The 17,976-nt window shown below is 49.2% G+C and overlaps 1 protein-coding gene across 2 annotated transcripts in view; it reads left to right on the top strand.

Moving 5' to 3' along the window:
- STARD4 (StAR related lipid transfer domain containing 4) overlaps positions 1-17,976 on the top strand; it is a 184,182-nt gene that overhangs the window by 109,890 nt on the left and 56,316 nt on the right. For both annotated transcript variants that reach the window (XM_069226467.1, XM_069226471.1), the window contains one exon: positions 3,407-3,521. In XM_069226467.1, coding sequence (XP_069082568.1) covers positions 3,407-3,521 — 115 coding nt within the window. The remainder of the gene's footprint in view (positions 1-3,406; positions 3,522-17,976) is intronic.

Below are 17,976 nucleotides of genomic sequence, written 5' to 3'. Positions count from 1 at the left end.
GTGAAACACAGTTATATCTAAAACAAATGGTGGTGGCAACCTACAACAACGAAACAACGCAGGGGCATAACAAAGGTCCCCGCAGCCCCCACGGTGTGGGGGAGGAGGGGTGTGCTCCCTCAGCACAGCACATGGCCTGAGTGAGTCCAGAGGGGAGGGGCCGCCATGTGCTTTGCAGGGGAGCCCCCTTCTGTTTCGCTAAACCACTGAAACAACGGAAATGACTCTGAAGACAGACGATTTATGTCAGCTTCTAACATTATCCTTCGTACTCAGCACACACAGACTTCAACCTTACACACGCTATAACTATGATATATATAATCTGTAGGGTCATTTTGCTCCATTCTTCTCAGATGGTACTCATACCTTCATTGTACTGCATTCCTTAAGGCTGTGTCGCTGGAAGTTATCGGATGATATGGGCCAAACTTCTTTTAAGACATTCTTGGAGTAACAATTACAGTTTCCTCCCTCAGGGAATATCCCTCAGTCTTGTGTGAGCTTCCCTCAACAATGCTGTATTTTTCTATACGAATAACATGGCAAGTCCTGCTAACTTAATCCATTACATTTTGTCACCGCAATCAGGGGTATTGCAGAAACAGTGAAGAACCAACAGAAAGTGGTCAGGTTTTTTCTTCATACCCTTTGGCAGAGTAAATTTTAATTCTAAGCCTTATGCCTAATTGGTCTTCTTCACCCTCATGGCCTAGAACCTACAAGTCAAAGGACATACTGAAATAAAGTACCCTTGCGTCTGGTGAATAAGGATATTCCCTTTATTTAGTATCCGGGTACAACAGCTCAACCATCCACAACGGGACTCCTCTCCAACCTCCGTCGTTCCCCCACATTCTATTCTGACGTCCTAAGTGACATATGTCAGAATAGAATACAAAAACTCCAACATGCTATCATACTACACATACCCAGTGTAACACATTGTTGCAATAGGAGCAACTAACACAAACTTATTTGTCAATAGGCAACTAAAGATTTTGTAGGATAATAGTATCCTAATTTTCCATCAGACATATTTGTGAATAACAGATTGCCTTGGGGCTTCCTAGTAGTGGAAGTTATGTGTTATTATTGTCCGAGTAAGTATTACTACTTTCATTTAGAAACTCCTGTGGGCTGTCTTGTTAGTATAGAACTGTTCTCATCTTTGCTTATGGATTTCTTGGTGTTCTTGCAACAAACACATAGGAACATGCTAAGAATCATTTGAGAAGCAAGATAAAAAATGTGCAGGAATTTATGTTGATTCTTCCAGCCGTCTCTTTAATTTTTCACTTATATCGCTCCAAGACACTCCTCAGTCTGGGAAAATGTCAGCTAGAAGAGGATGGGCCAGATGTATGACCATATGTTTTGCAAGTCTCTGTTTGTGATTCATTTGCGAGTTGCTAATTGAGAATCGCAAAACCAAATCTACAAGTGTCAACCACACTGTTTATGATTCCCAATGGGGTCACAAATTACCTACCTCATCAATATTCATGAGATAGATCACAATTGACAACCCCATTGGGAATGGCCAAACTCACAGGAATGGTGGCCTGCTGGAGACAGCAGACCAGTATGTCTGTGAATGCTTTTTAAATAAAGCATTTTTGTTTTTAAACGCAGCCCGTTTTCCTCATAGGAAAACGAGATGCATTTCAAACAAAAAATTTGATTGTTTTGCCACCGCAATTGTGGTCACAAAACATTTGTACATGCCACTGGGACTCGCAATGAGGAAGGGACATCCCTTCTTAATTGTGAGTCGCTATCCTTATTTTGCAAGTCGATATTTTCATTCTGGCTCGCAAAATGTGGCATGGTACTTTAGAAAAGGCCATTTTGCGGTGGCAAAAAGTGAAATTCACCTTTTGCGACTGCAAAATTGTGTCATACATCGGGCCCGATATTCCCTATGTGGACCTAAAAATTCACCTCATTGGATGATCCTAAATTGACGAACTTTCCAATCTCAGTTATGGAAATGGTTTCTCATAGATCAATCATAATTTTGCCAGGAAATGTGATGTAGCACAGTGTAATACTTCAGAATTGAATATCCTGATGATAATCATGGAAACACAATATATTTTATGCTACACCAATTGCTGCAAATAACCTCAGTGACCTGACAACACATTTTGTATAATCTCTGATTGGGAAACTGAAAGAAAAAACCTTTGCTGGGTTGATTTAATATGCTTCTACTTAATGAAGGTAACATTTTACAGGCCAGGAATGTATGTTTTATCTCCACCAACACTGAATTGTAATTAACTTATTATAGATCAGAATGTCTAGATAGCACCAAGACTCAAGGTACGTTTTAGGGGTAGTAGTCAAGCCGCTTGTTGGAGGTGTAGTCTAAGCATCTTGAGGTGCATTTAGTAGGATTACACCAATAATTTGTTTGTTGAGTTTATAAACACTTAGGACCTGATTTAGAACTTCAGTGGGATTTAGATTTTGTCAGATGGGATATCCTTTGCTGTTGTGGTGGAGTAACTCATCTGCTGAGTTCTAAATCAGGTCTTTAGTCAGAAAACAACATGTCCAGGAGCATTTGCAGTGTTTCTTTTAGTCTGGAGCCAAACGACCTAGGATGCTACCCTATAAATGTGCATCTAGCAGGGTAAGTGAGGTTAGGAGATCTGTACAGACAATCAATGGCAAGTAGACAAGTGAGGTTTCAATTCAACTATGAACACACTAGAGGTGAGATTTGCTCACTTACTCATAGAAGATTTGTAACCCACAAATCTGTTTTCCTTTCAAAAACTTGTCTTATTCCTGGAAATTATGAATATGTTTTTCCATGAATATGCATGTAATATGCATGGAAAGTCATCATTATGTATTCAGGAGTAATTTACACATAGCACAGAAGTACAAAACGCCTCTTCCTGTGTAAGTTACACTTAAATACATAAAAAACTTTGTGGCTTGGCCCAATTTTTTCTTTTGTCATGTGAGCCGTGTGAGATGTATGAAAGAGTTCAATGGTAAATCACAGTTAATTGGTTGTACCTTTAATCTAAACGACTTCAAGTGTACAATGTCCTGTACCTGTTAAACAAAAGATCATGACACGAATTGAAATAGTAGGTATAAGTGTAAATTGTTAGCTATATATAAACTTTATTTTAATATCTTGCTTTCATGCAGAGTTTGCTAAATAATTTCTGTGGGAAAGAAATGAAAACACAAAAGATATGTTTTAATCTAAAATGTAAATGAGACTTAACCAGTGCTTGACAAATATTTAAGATTTTTGTCTGTTTGAAATTAAGGAAAAAACGCACACTTTAATTTGCAAATGTATCCTTTTTTCTTATGAAATTTTAGTAGTTAATAAAACTGAATAAATATTACATCTCGTGTCTTCTCTTTAACTCAGGGTTGCTGCATAATGCGTTACACTACTGCCGGCCAGCTTTGGAACATCATTTCCCCCCGAGAATTTATTGATTTCTCGTACACCACGCAGTATGAAGATGGCCTTCTATCATGCGGTACTTGTTCAGTATTGAGAATGATTTAACTTTATGCAGTCCTTTAAATTATTGTTTTTTTTCTGAAGCGTGGTTGGTGTTAGGTTAGCAGCAGTTGAGCCAAAATCAAGTACTCTTAACTTTATATTGCTGCTATTGCTAAGCAATAAGCTTCTACCAGGTGTATTTGTTAGTGGAAAATGTTTCTTAAGTGTGATTAAAACAAAGATTTGTACAGCTGGTACCTTGTATACATCAATACACAAGCACAGGTTCCCTCCTCACACAAGTAGTTATGTACTCACTGTTTCCCCATTCAACTCCAAATTGCTTTGTAGTGCTTGCCTTCACTCTTCTGTGTAGGGTTTCTTTTTCTCCTGCTTAGGAGCAAACACTGTTCCCTGATTCAGCAACCACTTCTTTCTTTTGGTTCTTCTTTTCATATTTTGTATTTTCTTTTCAATCACACACTCTGTGCACTACACTCAGGCTTCACCCACTATCCGCTGGAAGCCTGTGTCAAGTACTTGGGTAACCACCATTTGCTGAGTTCCTGCTCTCTCCATGCACAGATTGCACTGACATCCTTCATAAGTAATCTTCCTGGAATTCTAAACAGGGTTACTGCAACAATACTGTGAGGAATATTGGACATCGCTTAGAAGCACCAAAAATCACCAGAGTCAGGTGAGCGGGACAGCCTAACAAATGCAATAACATAAGGCCATTCAGAGAGAGAACCCTCAGGTGTCAGGTCGTAGATGGCAGCTGTTTAGGTTGGAGAAAAAAACCCTAAACAAATGGCAGTTTTCCCTCGCACCAGATGTCTTATTTCTACTTAAGCCAGCTTTCTAATGGCCTGATTTAGAACTCGGCAGACAGGGCACTATGTCACAATGGTAACGGATATCCCGTCCACCAAAATCCAAATCCCGTTATGTCTTATAGGATTTTGGCAGACGGAATATCCATCACCGTTGTGACAGAATAACCCATCTGCCAAATTCTAAATCAGGCCTTAAGTACTGAAATGGAATAACTTCTCAGAAACAAGCTTCATCCATCCAGAGTTTGTTCAAAGTCCAGGGAAATACTACAGCTTAGATGATGTGGCTCTTCCCTTGATACTGGTCCCAGTCAGTGGTTGGAAATTTCTGACTATGGAGACCAGCAATGTGTCTACTCGGCCCTTAAATGCCTTTTACTTGTTTCTGTGGATTCTTTGTGGTTTTACATATTGGTTTTCTCTGCCTTTCTTCACCAATATATGCAATAATATATAGTAAGGATGGGTTGTTCTCAAACTCTAGTACTCTTGTAGGCACAAAAACGGTTACAAGATAAAGAGTTTCATTTGAAGTTTTCTGAAACTACCGTACATGACTTTAATTTACCTGTGTTTTCCACCTGTGTTTATAAAGTATCGTGGTACCAGTCCCTTTGATTTTGAGCCATGGAGTAGGGACTCTGAGTTTGGTGTTAGAAGTGTTTAAGACCTCTTGAACAGGCGGACTGGGGTCACATTAGCTTTCCCCCTTTTAAGTCATCAGGCTCTTCTGGGATCTATCTACTGCAGAACCTGGCTCCCTAGACCATAATACTTACTGCTATGCAACAACTAGTGAAGTTTACTCTCTTATGCTACTTGCCATTGACCTGACAGTGTGTTTTCTACCTCCCCATTAGAGACTGTGGCTTCCACCATAGAGTATCGACATAACAAACAGGTAGCCTATTGTCAGGCAAGTGTCACACGCCTTTATCATTATGTTTGAGGTCCATTCACAAAGAAAAGATTTTATGATGTTATAGTCACTTTGGGGGTCATTCTGACCTCGGCGGTAAAAGGCGCTTACCGCCGGTCAGAAGGCCGCCACAACACCGCCGTGGTCGCGGTAAACCGCCACGGTCATTCTGACCCTCAAGAGGCAAACCGCCAAAAACCCGACATCAACAAAAGTCCGCCACACCAACGGCCAGCGCTAAACTGGCGAAGACAAACCTCCACCGTCACGCCAACAGAAAAACGCCCATGCCATTACGACCCACGAATCCACGCGGCGGTCTTTCAACTGCGGTATTCCATTGGCGGTACACACCGCCGCGCTCAAAATACACATACAGCTCCAAAACACAGCCACATTGGACAATTTGAAATACACACACCTGAGACACATACACACAACACTCCCACACACCCAATTAACTATAAAACACACACCCACATCACCCACAAACCCCTACGACCACAAATCAGAGAAGAAGCCCAGAGAGAGACAGCACAGAATAGAGAACACCATCACACAGAGGCACACTACACCATCACCCACACAACAACCACGCACAAAACACCACACACCACTACACTCACCACACTCATCACCGCAAACACCACCCCACACCTCATCCACACCACCCCATGGCACCCCAAAGACACCCCAGGTTCTCAGACGCAGAACTCAGGGTCATGGTGGAGGAAATAGTTTGGGTAGAGCCCCAGCTCTTCGGGACACAGGTGCAGCACACCACCATTGCCAGGAAGATGGAGCTATGGCAAAGAATAGTGGACAGGGTCAACGCTGTGGGACAGCATCCACGAAATCGGGACGACATCAGGAAGCGGTGGAACGACCTACGTGGGAAGGTGCGTTCCATGGTATCCAGGCACAACATCGCGGTGCAGCGGACTGGCGGCGGACCCCCACCTCAACCCCCAGAATTTACAACATGGGAGGAACAGGTCTTGAACATCCTGCATCCTGAGGGCTTCGCAGGAGTAGGCGGAGGAATGGACTCTGGTAAGTCTCATCTTCACTACTTCATCCCCCCCACCCCACCAGCATGCCAACTCATATCCCACCCTCCCCCCACCACCATCACACATCCTCATTGCTAATATCTCACCATCACAACCCACCCATCCCAACACCAAACCCTGCATGCCACCACAAACCATCGACAGCCATCACCTAAGCATGCCCACTGCACATACCCATCTCCCCCACAAACCGCCGACACAACAGCCCCCAAAAAGGAATGCCAGCACTGGGGTACACGGGCACCCACCCATTGCACGCTATGGCACACACAGAAGCAATAACCATACTCTTATACCCCTGCAGGACCCGAACGCCACCACACCGCCCAGGAGGGTCCAGAAATGTCCATCCCACCCCCAGAAGAGGCCCCCAGTGATGACAGCAGCTCTGTCTCCCTGGACCCAGATGACCAGCCCGGCCCATCGGGGACCTCGGGACAGTCGGTTCCCCTCAGACAGCCACAGGCTACAGCAGACCTACCCCCCTCTGGGAACACCAGCACAGCACCCACCCAGCGGGCCCATGCCTCTGTCTCCAGGACACGTCAATCAGCGGTGTGTCCACCACTACAGGGCACCCAGGTTAACCCAACACCCCAACAACAACAGGGACCTGGGGGCAGTGGTAGTGGGCACACGGTCCAGAGGACAGAGGCCCAGGGAAACAGGGGAACTGGGAGGGCTGCTGTGCGACAGGGGGGGGACAGGCCCAGGGAACCCATTCTCCACGAGGCCCTCACCTCCATCATGGGAGCATACCACCACTCCCAGGAGACGATGGCGACGGTCCTGGCCAGGTTCCAGGAGATCCAGCTACTGCAGGAGGAACAGTTTATGGGGTTCAGGGAAGAACTGAGAAACATTAGTTCCGCAATGGGCACCATCGTTGTGGCTCTCAACCTGATTGTCACCACATTGCGGGACCATGTGGCACCACAAAGGGCCCCTGTCACTAGCATGGACCAGGAACAGGCTACCACCTCCGCCGGCGCTAGTGGACAGGAGGCCCCGACACAGGAACAACCGGCCACCAGAACCCCACCTCCTGCAGAAGAAGAACCTGAGCAAGCGGGTCCTGAGATCTAGGAAGAAGACAGAGTAGGATGCCAAGACCCCCGCCAGGAAAGGATACCCCCTGATGTCATCCCACTGTCCCACATTGTCACCCTGTCCAACCTTAAACTGCCCCTGCTCCACCTTCCACAGGCATATGGACAATGCACCTGTGAGACTGAGAATCTGGACTCTGCCATGGACATTCCTCCACCATCACCCATCACCGATTTTCAACCATGTCTCAAAATTGAGCACTTTAATAAACACACTTATTGCACACAAATAATCTGGAGTCTGCCTGTTTTTTTGAAAATATGTATTAGACATAAACGTGCCAAAATGACCAGTTACATTGTGATGACAACATACCACTGTCACACAGCTGTAGTCCATGGGCAAACAAAGCAGAGGTCACGCAGTGGGGTCCACATCTCTGAAATTGGATGGGAAAGTCACAACTCTGTTAGCATACACTGGGTGAAAAGGACAGACAGTAGAGAGGCAGGAGACTGTAAGTAAATGTAAAATGCCGGTGTTGATTCTTACCTGTGTGTTATTGAAAATACTGCTGTATCACTGTGTCCCTGTTGCCTGTGTCGTCCTCTTCGTCTTCCTCCTCTTCACTCTCCGCAGGCTCCACAGCTGCTACAACACCACCATCTGGACCATCCTCCTGCAGAAAAGTCACCTGGCATCGCAATGCCAGGTTGTGAAGCATACAGCAGGCCACGATGATCTGGCACACCTTCTTTGGTGAGTACATTAGGGATCCACCTATCATATGCAGGCACCTAAACCTGGCCTTCAGGAGGCCGAAGGTTCTTTCTATAATCCTCCTAGTTCACCCATGGGCCTCATTGTAGCGTTTCTCTGCCCTTGTCCTGGGATTCCTCACTGGGGTCAGTAAACACGACAGGTTGGGGTAACCTGAGTCACCAATTAGCCACACACGGTGTCTCTGTAGTTGTTCCATCACATAAGGGATGCTGCTATTTCGCATGATGTACGCGTCATGCACTGACCCAGGGAACTTGGCATTTACATGGGAGATGTACTGGTCAGCCAAACAGACCACCTGGACATTCATGGAATGATAACTTTTTCTGTTCCTGTACACCTGTTCACTTTCACTGGGGGGTACCAAAGCCACATGTGTCCCATCAATGGCACCAATGATGTTGGGAATATGTCCAAGGAATAGAAATCACCCTTCACTGTAGGCAAATCCCCCACCTCAGGGAAAACGATGTATCTCCGCATGTGTTTGAGCAGGGCAGACAACACTCTGGACAACACCTTGGAAAACATAGGCTGAGACATCCCTGATGAAATGGCCACTGTTGTTTGAAATGACCCACTTGCTAAGAAATGGAGTACTGACAGCACCTGCACTAGAGGGGGGATCCCTGTGGGTTGGCGGATGGGTGACATCAGGTCTGCCTCCAGCTGGGCACACAGTTCATGTATAGTGGCTCGGTCAAGCCTGTATGTCAGAATGACATGTCGTTCCTCCATTGTCGACAGGTCCACCAGCGGTCTGTACACAGGAACATTCCTCCATCTCCTCGCAAGTCCCAGCGGACGGTGCCTAGGAAGGACAACAGCGAGCACAGAGTCAATCAACCCACAGGTAAGTTCCCACAGCTTGCACAGTACACGATTCTCTATGCATTGAATGGCTTGTATGAGTGTCGATGCAAGGCCTAGGCATGTGTGACGCAGTAGAAATTAAGCCATGTGGGCCCTTGAAATGGCGGCTGCCTGACCTGTGAAGTGCGACAATGGGATGTGAGGTCAATGCGCTGGCGTGGCACACCGTGGCGGTAGGCGGTCGAAGACCGTGGCGCAAAGCCGCATTAGTTAACATTGAACCCTATGTGTTTCAGGAGCCAATGACGAAGTGCGCCTGCGGTCGCGGGACGCACCGCCGCGGGACGCACCGCCGCGGACGTGACCGCCATTTTCTATCTGCTTAATCACTCGAGACCTGATCATCCACAGGAGAGGACCTATACTGCAAGTGCTGCTGTGACCTCGGTCTGGAAGATATAATGGCTGCTGCGACTGGGGAAAGGGCCCCTGCCTTCACTTCTGAAGAATTGGAGAAACTCTTGGATGGGGTCCTCCCCCAGTATGCGCTACTCTACGGTCCTCCAGACCAACAGGTAAGTACACTGGGAGCATGCTTTGGGGGCAATGCCTGTGTTGAGTCGGGCGGATGAAAGATGGTGGGGAGGGGAGCGATTGAGGCATGCATCAAACGACGGATGAGAGCATGTGCCACATGGCAAGGGTGGGGATGGGGGGCCACTCACATCGAGCATGCAGAAAATTATAATAATGTTATTTCTCCCCCTGTACATGTCACATAGGTCAGCGCCCATCAGAAAATCGACATTTGGCGTGCCATCGCCAAGGACGTCCGGACCCTGGGGGTCCACAACAGACGGGGCACCCACTGCCGCAAGAGGTGGGAGGACATCCGCCGCGGGAGCAGGAAGACCGCGGAGGCTCTGCTGGGGATGGCCTCCCAGCGTAGGAGGGGTGCCACTCGTCAATTGACCCCCCTGATGTCTCGGATCCTGGCGGTGTCCTACCCAGATTTGGATGGGCGCGTGAGGACATCACAGCAGACACAAGGGGGTGAGTACCAGCACATTCTGCTATCTTAGCGCGCAGTGGAGGTGTCTGGGTGGGGGAGGAGGGCTGTGGGTATCCCTAGGCCAGGGCGATTTCTGTAGGCTAGGCCCCTCCGTAAGGCATGGCCCTGTGCCCCCGCCCCCCACCTCTGTAGGGTGCCAAGTACAGCTATCCATGGCCCTGTGTCACCTATGTGTGCAGTTGTCGTCCATAGGCTTGTAGGCCAAGTCCCAATGATTGAGTAGTGTACCCCAAGTGCGCGGCGTAGTGCAGGGGGCTTCTGTGTCTGTCCTCTCCGCCAACTGTGTTGCCAATGGATGCACTCAACATGTCTTCATTTCCCCCCCCCCTTTTTTGCTGCTCTTCCTGTTCATGTGTGCATTAGCATCATCAGGCGGAGGAGAAGTGGCATCAGAGCACGAGGGAGCTGCATCTCACATGGCCCTGGAGGGCCATGCAACCGACTCGGAGTTCACCAGTGAGACGGAGGGCGAGGGGAGCTCCACAACGGGGACACGTGGAGACATCAGCGACACAGACACGTCCTCGGAAGGGAGCTCCCTTGTGGTGGCGGCAACATCCGTGCCCACCGCTACAACAGGTACAGCCGCCACCCAGCGCACCAGCTCTGCCCTCCCAGCAGCCCCTCTGCGATCGCCCCGTGCCCGCTCGCACACGAAGGCGGGCATCTCCTTCGCCCCAGGCACCTCAGGCCCTGCCCCAGTTACCCCTGCTGCCCTCAGTGAGGAGGTCATTGACCTCCTGCGGACGCTCATTGTTGGGCAGTCTACCCTTTTGAATGCCATCCAGGGGGTAGAAAGGGAGGTGCACCGGAGCAATGCATACCTGGAGGGCATTCATTCGGGTCAGGCTGCCCATCAGCGATCGTTCAACGCTCTGGCCTCAGCACTGACGGCAGCCATTGTCCCTGTCTCCTGCCTCCCTCCTCCAACTTCCTCCACCCAGTCCCACTCCCCTGTTCCTCTGCCTATCCCAGACACACCTACAGACCAGCCTGCACACACCTCAACACCCAAGGGCAGCTCATCCAGACATAAGCACCACACATCACACAGGCATTCACACAAGCAACAGCCACATGCAGACATACCAACAGCCACTGCCTCCTCTGTGTCCCCCTCCTCCTCGTCTCCCTCCTCCCTCCCTGTGACGTCTCCACTCACACTTGCATGCTCAACATCATCAGCCACTACGTCCATCACCAGCACACCCACCAGAACACTCCGCACACGTGCAGTCACCACCCCCACTGCCATTTACACGTCCCCTGTGTCCTCTCCCAGTGTGTCTGTCTCCCCCTCTTCCAAACCACACAAACGCAGGCAGCCACCCACCCAACAGCCATCCACCTCACGACAGCCTCCGGTACAAGCACCTGCACCCAAAGACACCACACTTGACTCTCCTACAACCACATCCTCTTCCTCCACTCCCATACCCACTGCACCTACCCTTCCCACTGCTCCTAAAAAGTTTTTCCTGTCCAAAATTAACCTCTTTCCATCACCTGACCCACCCCCTCCATCTCGTAAGAGTCCAATCAGCACCTCAGCCACCACAACCCCTGGACCTCCGTCAGGAAGTGGGGTGCCACCTGGCACATCTACAAAGGGAGGCAAGGGCCACAGAGAATCACGGAAGGATGGCAAGGGCAGCACGGCTGACAAGTCTGGCAGCAGGCGAGCTGCCCAGGAGGGCCCCACCAGCCCCATTCCGGGTGTGAAGGAGGACACCCACGGGCCCGGGACTCCAGCACAGGAGGGCCCCGGAAGCGAGAAGTCGGATGGTGAGTGAACTCCATATATTGGCCGGATATGGTGCCCTGGAGACACATGTCAAGAACCGCTGAACAGGGCCCTTCAAGACAAGCACCGCTGAACAGGGCCCTTCAAGACAAGCACCGCTGAACAGGGCACCGCCGTCTCAAGCACCGACGAACAGGGCCCTTCAAGACAAGCACCGCTGAACAGGGCCCTTCAAGACAAGCACCGCTGAACAGGGCACCGCCGTCTCAAGAACCGCTGAACAGGGCCCTTCAAGACAAGCACCGCTGAACAGGCCACCACCGTCTCAAGCACCTCTGAACAGGGCCCTTCAAGACAAGCACCGCTGAACAGGGCACCGCCATCTCAAGAACCGCTGAACAGGGCCCTTCAAGACAAGCACGGCTCCGCTGGGCCCTTCATCTCAAGCACCGCTCCGCTGGGCCCTTCATCTCTGCACCGCTCCGCTGGGCCCTTCATCTCAAGCACCGCTCCGCTGGGCCCTTCATCTCAAGCACAGCTCCGCTGGGCCCTTCAAGACAAGCACCGCTCCGCTGGGCCCTTCATCTCAAGCACGCTCCGCTGGGCCCTTCATCTCAAGCACCGCTCCGCTGGGCCCTTCATCTCAAGCACTGCTCCGCTGGGCCCTTCATCTCAAGCACCGCTCCGCTGGGCCCTTCAAGACAAGCACCGCTCCGCTGGGCCCTTCATCTCAAGCACCGCTCCGCTGGGCCCTTCATCACAGGCACCACTCCGCTGGGCCCTTCATCTCAAGCACTGCTCCGCTGGGCCCTTCAAGACAAGCACCGCTCCGCTGGGCCCTTCATCTCAAGCACCGCTCCGCTGGGCCCTTCATCTCAAGCACCGCTCCGCTGGGCACCGCCGTCTCAAGCACCGCTCCGCTGGGCACCGCCGTCTCAAGCACCGCTCCGCTGGGCCCTTCATCTCAAGCACCGCTGGCCCATTGGCAGAAGGGGCAGGCCCGGATCTGTGTCGGACAGGGCTGCACGATGCACTCTGGGCACCATGCCTCCTCCAGTACCAGTGGAGTCTGTAATCCTCTTGAGAGGCTGTGGCTTTGCACTCCCCAGGATGGCACAGTGGGCAAGCCACCCACTGTAGAGACTTGTGAGACTGTGGCTTTGCACTCCCCAGGATGGCACAGTGGGCAAGCCACCCACTGTAGAGACTTGTGAGACTGTGGCTTTGCACTCCCCAGGATGGGACAGTGGGCATGGAGGCCCCTCGTGGATCTGGCGTCGTGGACTCATGTGGCTGAGGTGCCTCCCCTTCCCTTCCCCCTGAGGTGCCTGTAGTTTTTCTATCTGATGCCCCTGCAGTGTTCTCTCCAATGGCTTCGGGTCTCCTGTGTGGGCTTTGCCCATGTGTTGAGGCCCATCGGCCCAAGTACAATGACTGAAACCCAATTTGGACAGGACAATTTACATATGTGTATATAGTTATAGATGTTTGAATTTTTTTTTTACGTAGCCTTACAATATATTTGAATTTCATGATCATTTTATTTTGTCTTTGCATTCTTCCGGGGGGTTTGGGGGGTGTCACTCTGAGTTGTTGCTCTGCATGGATGTGTAGGTAGTTGTGGGTGAGGGTGTGTGTGTCGCGTATGTGTGTGCCTGTATTCTTTTCTCCTCCCCCCTCCCCTGTGTCGTAGGTGCAGTACTCACCGTTGTCTTCTGCGCCGGCGTTCGTGCTCCTGGTAGAGGAGCAGGTAGACAATAGCTGGTAGGATGTGTAGTTCTGCTTCCATGCTGTCCAGATTCCTCGTGGAGTGTGTAGAGGTGAGCTTTTCCCGTTCGTAGTCTGTTTCTGCTGTGTTTTTATCGGCGGGGCTCCCGCCCCGGAAAAGGTGGCGGATTGGTGAGTTGTGATAGGGTGGGCGGTACATTGTCTCCCGCCTGTCTGTTGGCGGTCACCGCCGCGCTGTTTGTTTGTCCCGCCGTGGCAGTCGGAGTGTTAAAGTGCCGGTCTGTGTTGGCGGTTTCCGCCAGGGTCAGAATTCCATTTTTTTGACCGCCTGCCTGTTGGCGGGTTGGCCGCCGCTTTAACACCGACCGCCAGGGTTGGAATGACTCCCTTTGTGTCTTCTCACAATTTCCTTGGCATGATGGGGGAAACAGAGAAGGCTGCTGGGAGACCAGTGCAGCATCCTCATCCCCCCCAACTGTCCCAGATGATTCTGAGCCCGGGTAAATAATTTTCACTATAGTGCATCTCAGTTAAAGGGACAATTTTTTTAAAGAAATGTGTGCATTTAGGAAGAACAACCTTGAAAGAGACATTAAGGGCAGGTTATGTATAGAAAACAATGGGGCACCTCCTTATGTTAAAACATGCCAGTTTACATCAACACACAATAGCCTAATTGCCATTAAACATTCTGCTGTTGCCTACGTACCTTGTCCCATTGAACGTAATGTTGCTTAGACTGGCAAGTGTGCAGTTTAATTTCTCTAAAGCTTAAATGATCTCAGTTTAAGGGGGCATAAATTCATAAATACCACTATTAATGTACCTGTTTCAGTCACTTTCATGGCTTGAATATTTTTTATAGTTGTTTGTATCCTAGAAAAACAAACAGTTGATTCAGGCTAAAATGTAATTGTAACTACCTCATAGTTCTCACATTCTTAAATTTTGATCATACTATCAATTTACCATGAACATGCTTTGGTTTTTAATACAGGCATGAAAATAAATACAAATTCTAGCAGTTTTTCCAAAATGTATTTTAATCACAGCACTGCACACTGTATGAAGAAAGTCCTATGTTGGTGCATCTGACTGTATTTATAGCATGTTGCAGGTTTTCTCCCACCAGTTTTGGCAGAATAAATGTAAAGAAGCCTTCAAAGATGTTGCGATGTGGTGATTCTTCAGCTCATTCCCGGACTGGAGGCGGGGGAGGTGTAGTACCAGATCCTGAGTGCATAGATAGGGAAGGCCTGTTTCCTGTTTTTTCTTTCTTATATTATTTGTCTCAGCCTCCTGATGTCCTGACTCAGTCTGTGTTGAGGTCCACCAGAGATGTTTAGTTTCTTAGTGAGATAAGCAGGATGCTATTACCTTCATCCAAATATCAGACCTCAAAGGCTTGGACAGCAGTTCTAAAATCACATGGAGGGACGAAAGCCTTCACTTTTTTTAGGAGTTAGAGCTGATACCCATCTTGATCTTCATGATAAAGTGTTGAGGGGGAAATCAATTGGTTTGCCATTGTTTGCTAGTTAGGGGTTGAAGCCATTCAGGTTGATGTCATGGTTATATAAAAAATAGTGTGGTTAACAGCCCACATGCATCCTTACACAGAGCATTATATAATTATATTCCAGAGTACTGATATAACAAGGAATGCATCACAGGGTTATTTGGTTGTCACTTTATCACGTTATGAATTACAACAGCAATGCCTTAATTTGAAGCTCAATGTTGCTTCTTGTAGCTAATTAATTAAAGACCCAATTAAATTTCTCTTTTATGAATTAGAAATACTGCAGAGCAGTTTAAGAATGCACCTTTAAGGGTATGCAGAGTTATAGCAGATTTACATTTGCAGCCATTCAGGAATTCATGCATTTATAATCGTCCCAAACCCTTGTGCATTTATTAGAAAATCTGCTTCCTAGGAGAGCAATGTTGTTTTTTTGCCCAATTTTCCACTGATTAAGTGACCGTTTGCCTTATTTGCTACTAGTGTTGCAAATGTTCGCCGTATTCTGTTAATCTATCCTACTGTCAAAGAGCTGAGTATACACTTGATCTCTAAGTATGGCTGGACATAAGCTATGGGCCGGTAGGTCTGAGAGGGAAGGGTTGGGAATGGAAGAGAGAGGCCCTCGGCGAAGGATGGAATGGAAATAGAAAGCCACAACCAGTGTGCATGTTAGGTGATAACTATGAAACAGTTTGGTAGAACTCAACTCCTACCTCCTGCAGGAATAACCTAAGAAGGGTAGCCTACCGGGATAAAGATAGGGTGTTCCCGAAGATGTCGGGCCTCCTCATAGTGAAGAGCCTCTTCTTCTGCCCTCTACCCATTTGTGCATCGCCCTGTGCCAGGCTGCCACCAGTGGAGCATTTGGCGATCGCCATTGGAGAGTGAGCACACCTTTTTCAAGAAGTGCCCAAGCCTCAAAACACATGTGAACCCTGTGCTGCTTCCTGCGCTTAAAGATGCCTAGGGTACATGCTTCCTGTGTGTGGAGGTCAGGCAGTTCCGTAGCCTCTCACAGTTTTGAGTGCACCGCCTGCCAATAACTTTGTAGGGCTAGAAAGGGCCATAAAATATGTGTGAGGTCAGTGTAATGACATCCGGGGCAGCAAATCTGTCTGTCAGGAAAATAACGGTTCGACTGGGCGGGGGTAACATAGTTCGATGGCATCTGTCGCTGTAGATACGCATGTTTTGCATAGCTCGCCATCTGGTGTTGGGTCGGAGTGTTACAAGTTGTTTTTTTTCGAAGAAGTCTTTCGAGTCACGGGACCGAGTGACTCCTCCTTTTGTCTCCATTACGCATGGGCGTCGACTCCATCTTCGATTGTTTTTTTTCCGCCATCGGGTTCGGACGTGTTCCTGTCGCTCCGAGTTTCGGAACGGAAAAACAGCTAAATTTCGGAAGATTTTCGTCGGTATTGTTGCGTTCGGGATCGCCGTAGTTAGAATCAACACCGCATCGAAGATCGAAGAGCTCCGGAGCCCTTCGGGGTAGTTTTCGATCCCCCGTCGGGGCCTGCTCGGGCCGACCGCGTGTAGAAGAACGCCGATGGAACGGACCCCGTTCCGTTTCTCTCCCAAATGCCACAACAAATACCCCTATACAGACCAACACTTGGTCTGTAACCTGTGCCTGTCACCTGAGCACAGTGAAGACACTTGCGAGGCCTGTCGTGCGTTCCGGTCCCGAAAAACACTCCGAGACCGTCGGGCCAGAAGACTTCAAATGGCGTCCACGCCGACAGCCCACCGAGAGTTCGAGATACAAGAAGAGGAAGAAACCTTTTCGATACACGAATCGGACTCCAAGGAATTCGACGATCCACGAACCGTGAGTAAGACGTCGAAAACCACTCATAAGAAGATTGTCAAGGCCCAGGGGACGCCACTGCCACCAGGCCATGGCTCCACCCATAAATTCGGTGACCGACCGTCGGCACCGAAAAAGGCCCAAACAGTGCCGAGACCGTCCGACTCCCGTCGAGACACCGGCACGCAGCCTTCTCGGGACGAGAAAGTGCTGGAGACATACATCGACACCGAGATAGCGGTGTAGACACGGCTCGACGCCGAGACAGCGGCACCGACGAAGATCGACGCCGAGATGTTTCGACTCCGAAAAAGAAAAAAGTCACCTCGGAGCCGAAAAAAGATGCAGACAGGGTTTCGGTGCCAAAACAACCTGCAACCGACCCAGTTTCAGGCTCTTATACAGAAGAGCAATCAATGACCTCCCAAATGCGAAAGCATAGGTTTGAGGAAGACCTGCAATCCACCGATGTAGACCATACGCAGAAACGTATTTTTATACAGCAGGGGACAGGAAAGATAAGCACCCTTCCCCCTATTAGGAGAAAGAGAAGACTGGAATTTCAAACTGACCAAACACCACAAACAAAAATGGTGAAAAAGGTTACTCCGCCACCCTCTCCTCCACCTATAATTCACGTCTCACCAGCACAAACTCCATCACATTCCCCGGCTCACACCACCATGAGCCAAGGTGACCAGGATCAGGACGCATGGGACTTATACGACGCCCCTGTGTCAGATAACAGTCCGGAGGCATACCCTACAAAGCCATCACTCCCAGAAGACAGTACTGCATATTCTCAGGTGGTGGCTAGAGCAGCACAATTCCACAATGTAAGCCTCCACTCAGAACAAGTCGAGGATGACTTTCTATTCAACACCCTCTCCGCCACCCACAGCTCCTACCAAAGCCTGCCTATGCTCCCTGGTATGCTTCGGCACGCAAAAGACATCTTTAAGGAGCCGGTCAAAAGTAGGGCAATCACACCAAGGGTGGAAAAAAAGTATAAAGCGCCTCCTACAGACCCTATTTTCATCACTACACAGCTGCCACCAGATTCTGTCGTTGTAGGAGCAGCTAGGAAAAGGGCCAACTCCCACACATCTGGGGATGCACCACCCCAGATAAGG

This window comes from Pleurodeles waltl, chromosome 1_1 (genome assembly GCF_031143425.1).
Source record: "Pleurodeles waltl isolate 20211129_DDA chromosome 1_1, aPleWal1.hap1.20221129, whole genome shotgun sequence".
NCBI classification, from domain to species: Eukaryota; Metazoa; Chordata; class Amphibia; order Caudata; family Salamandridae; genus Pleurodeles; species Pleurodeles waltl.
Note: the sequence above shows the minus strand (reverse complement) of the source record. Positions and strands in the feature narration are given on the sequence as shown.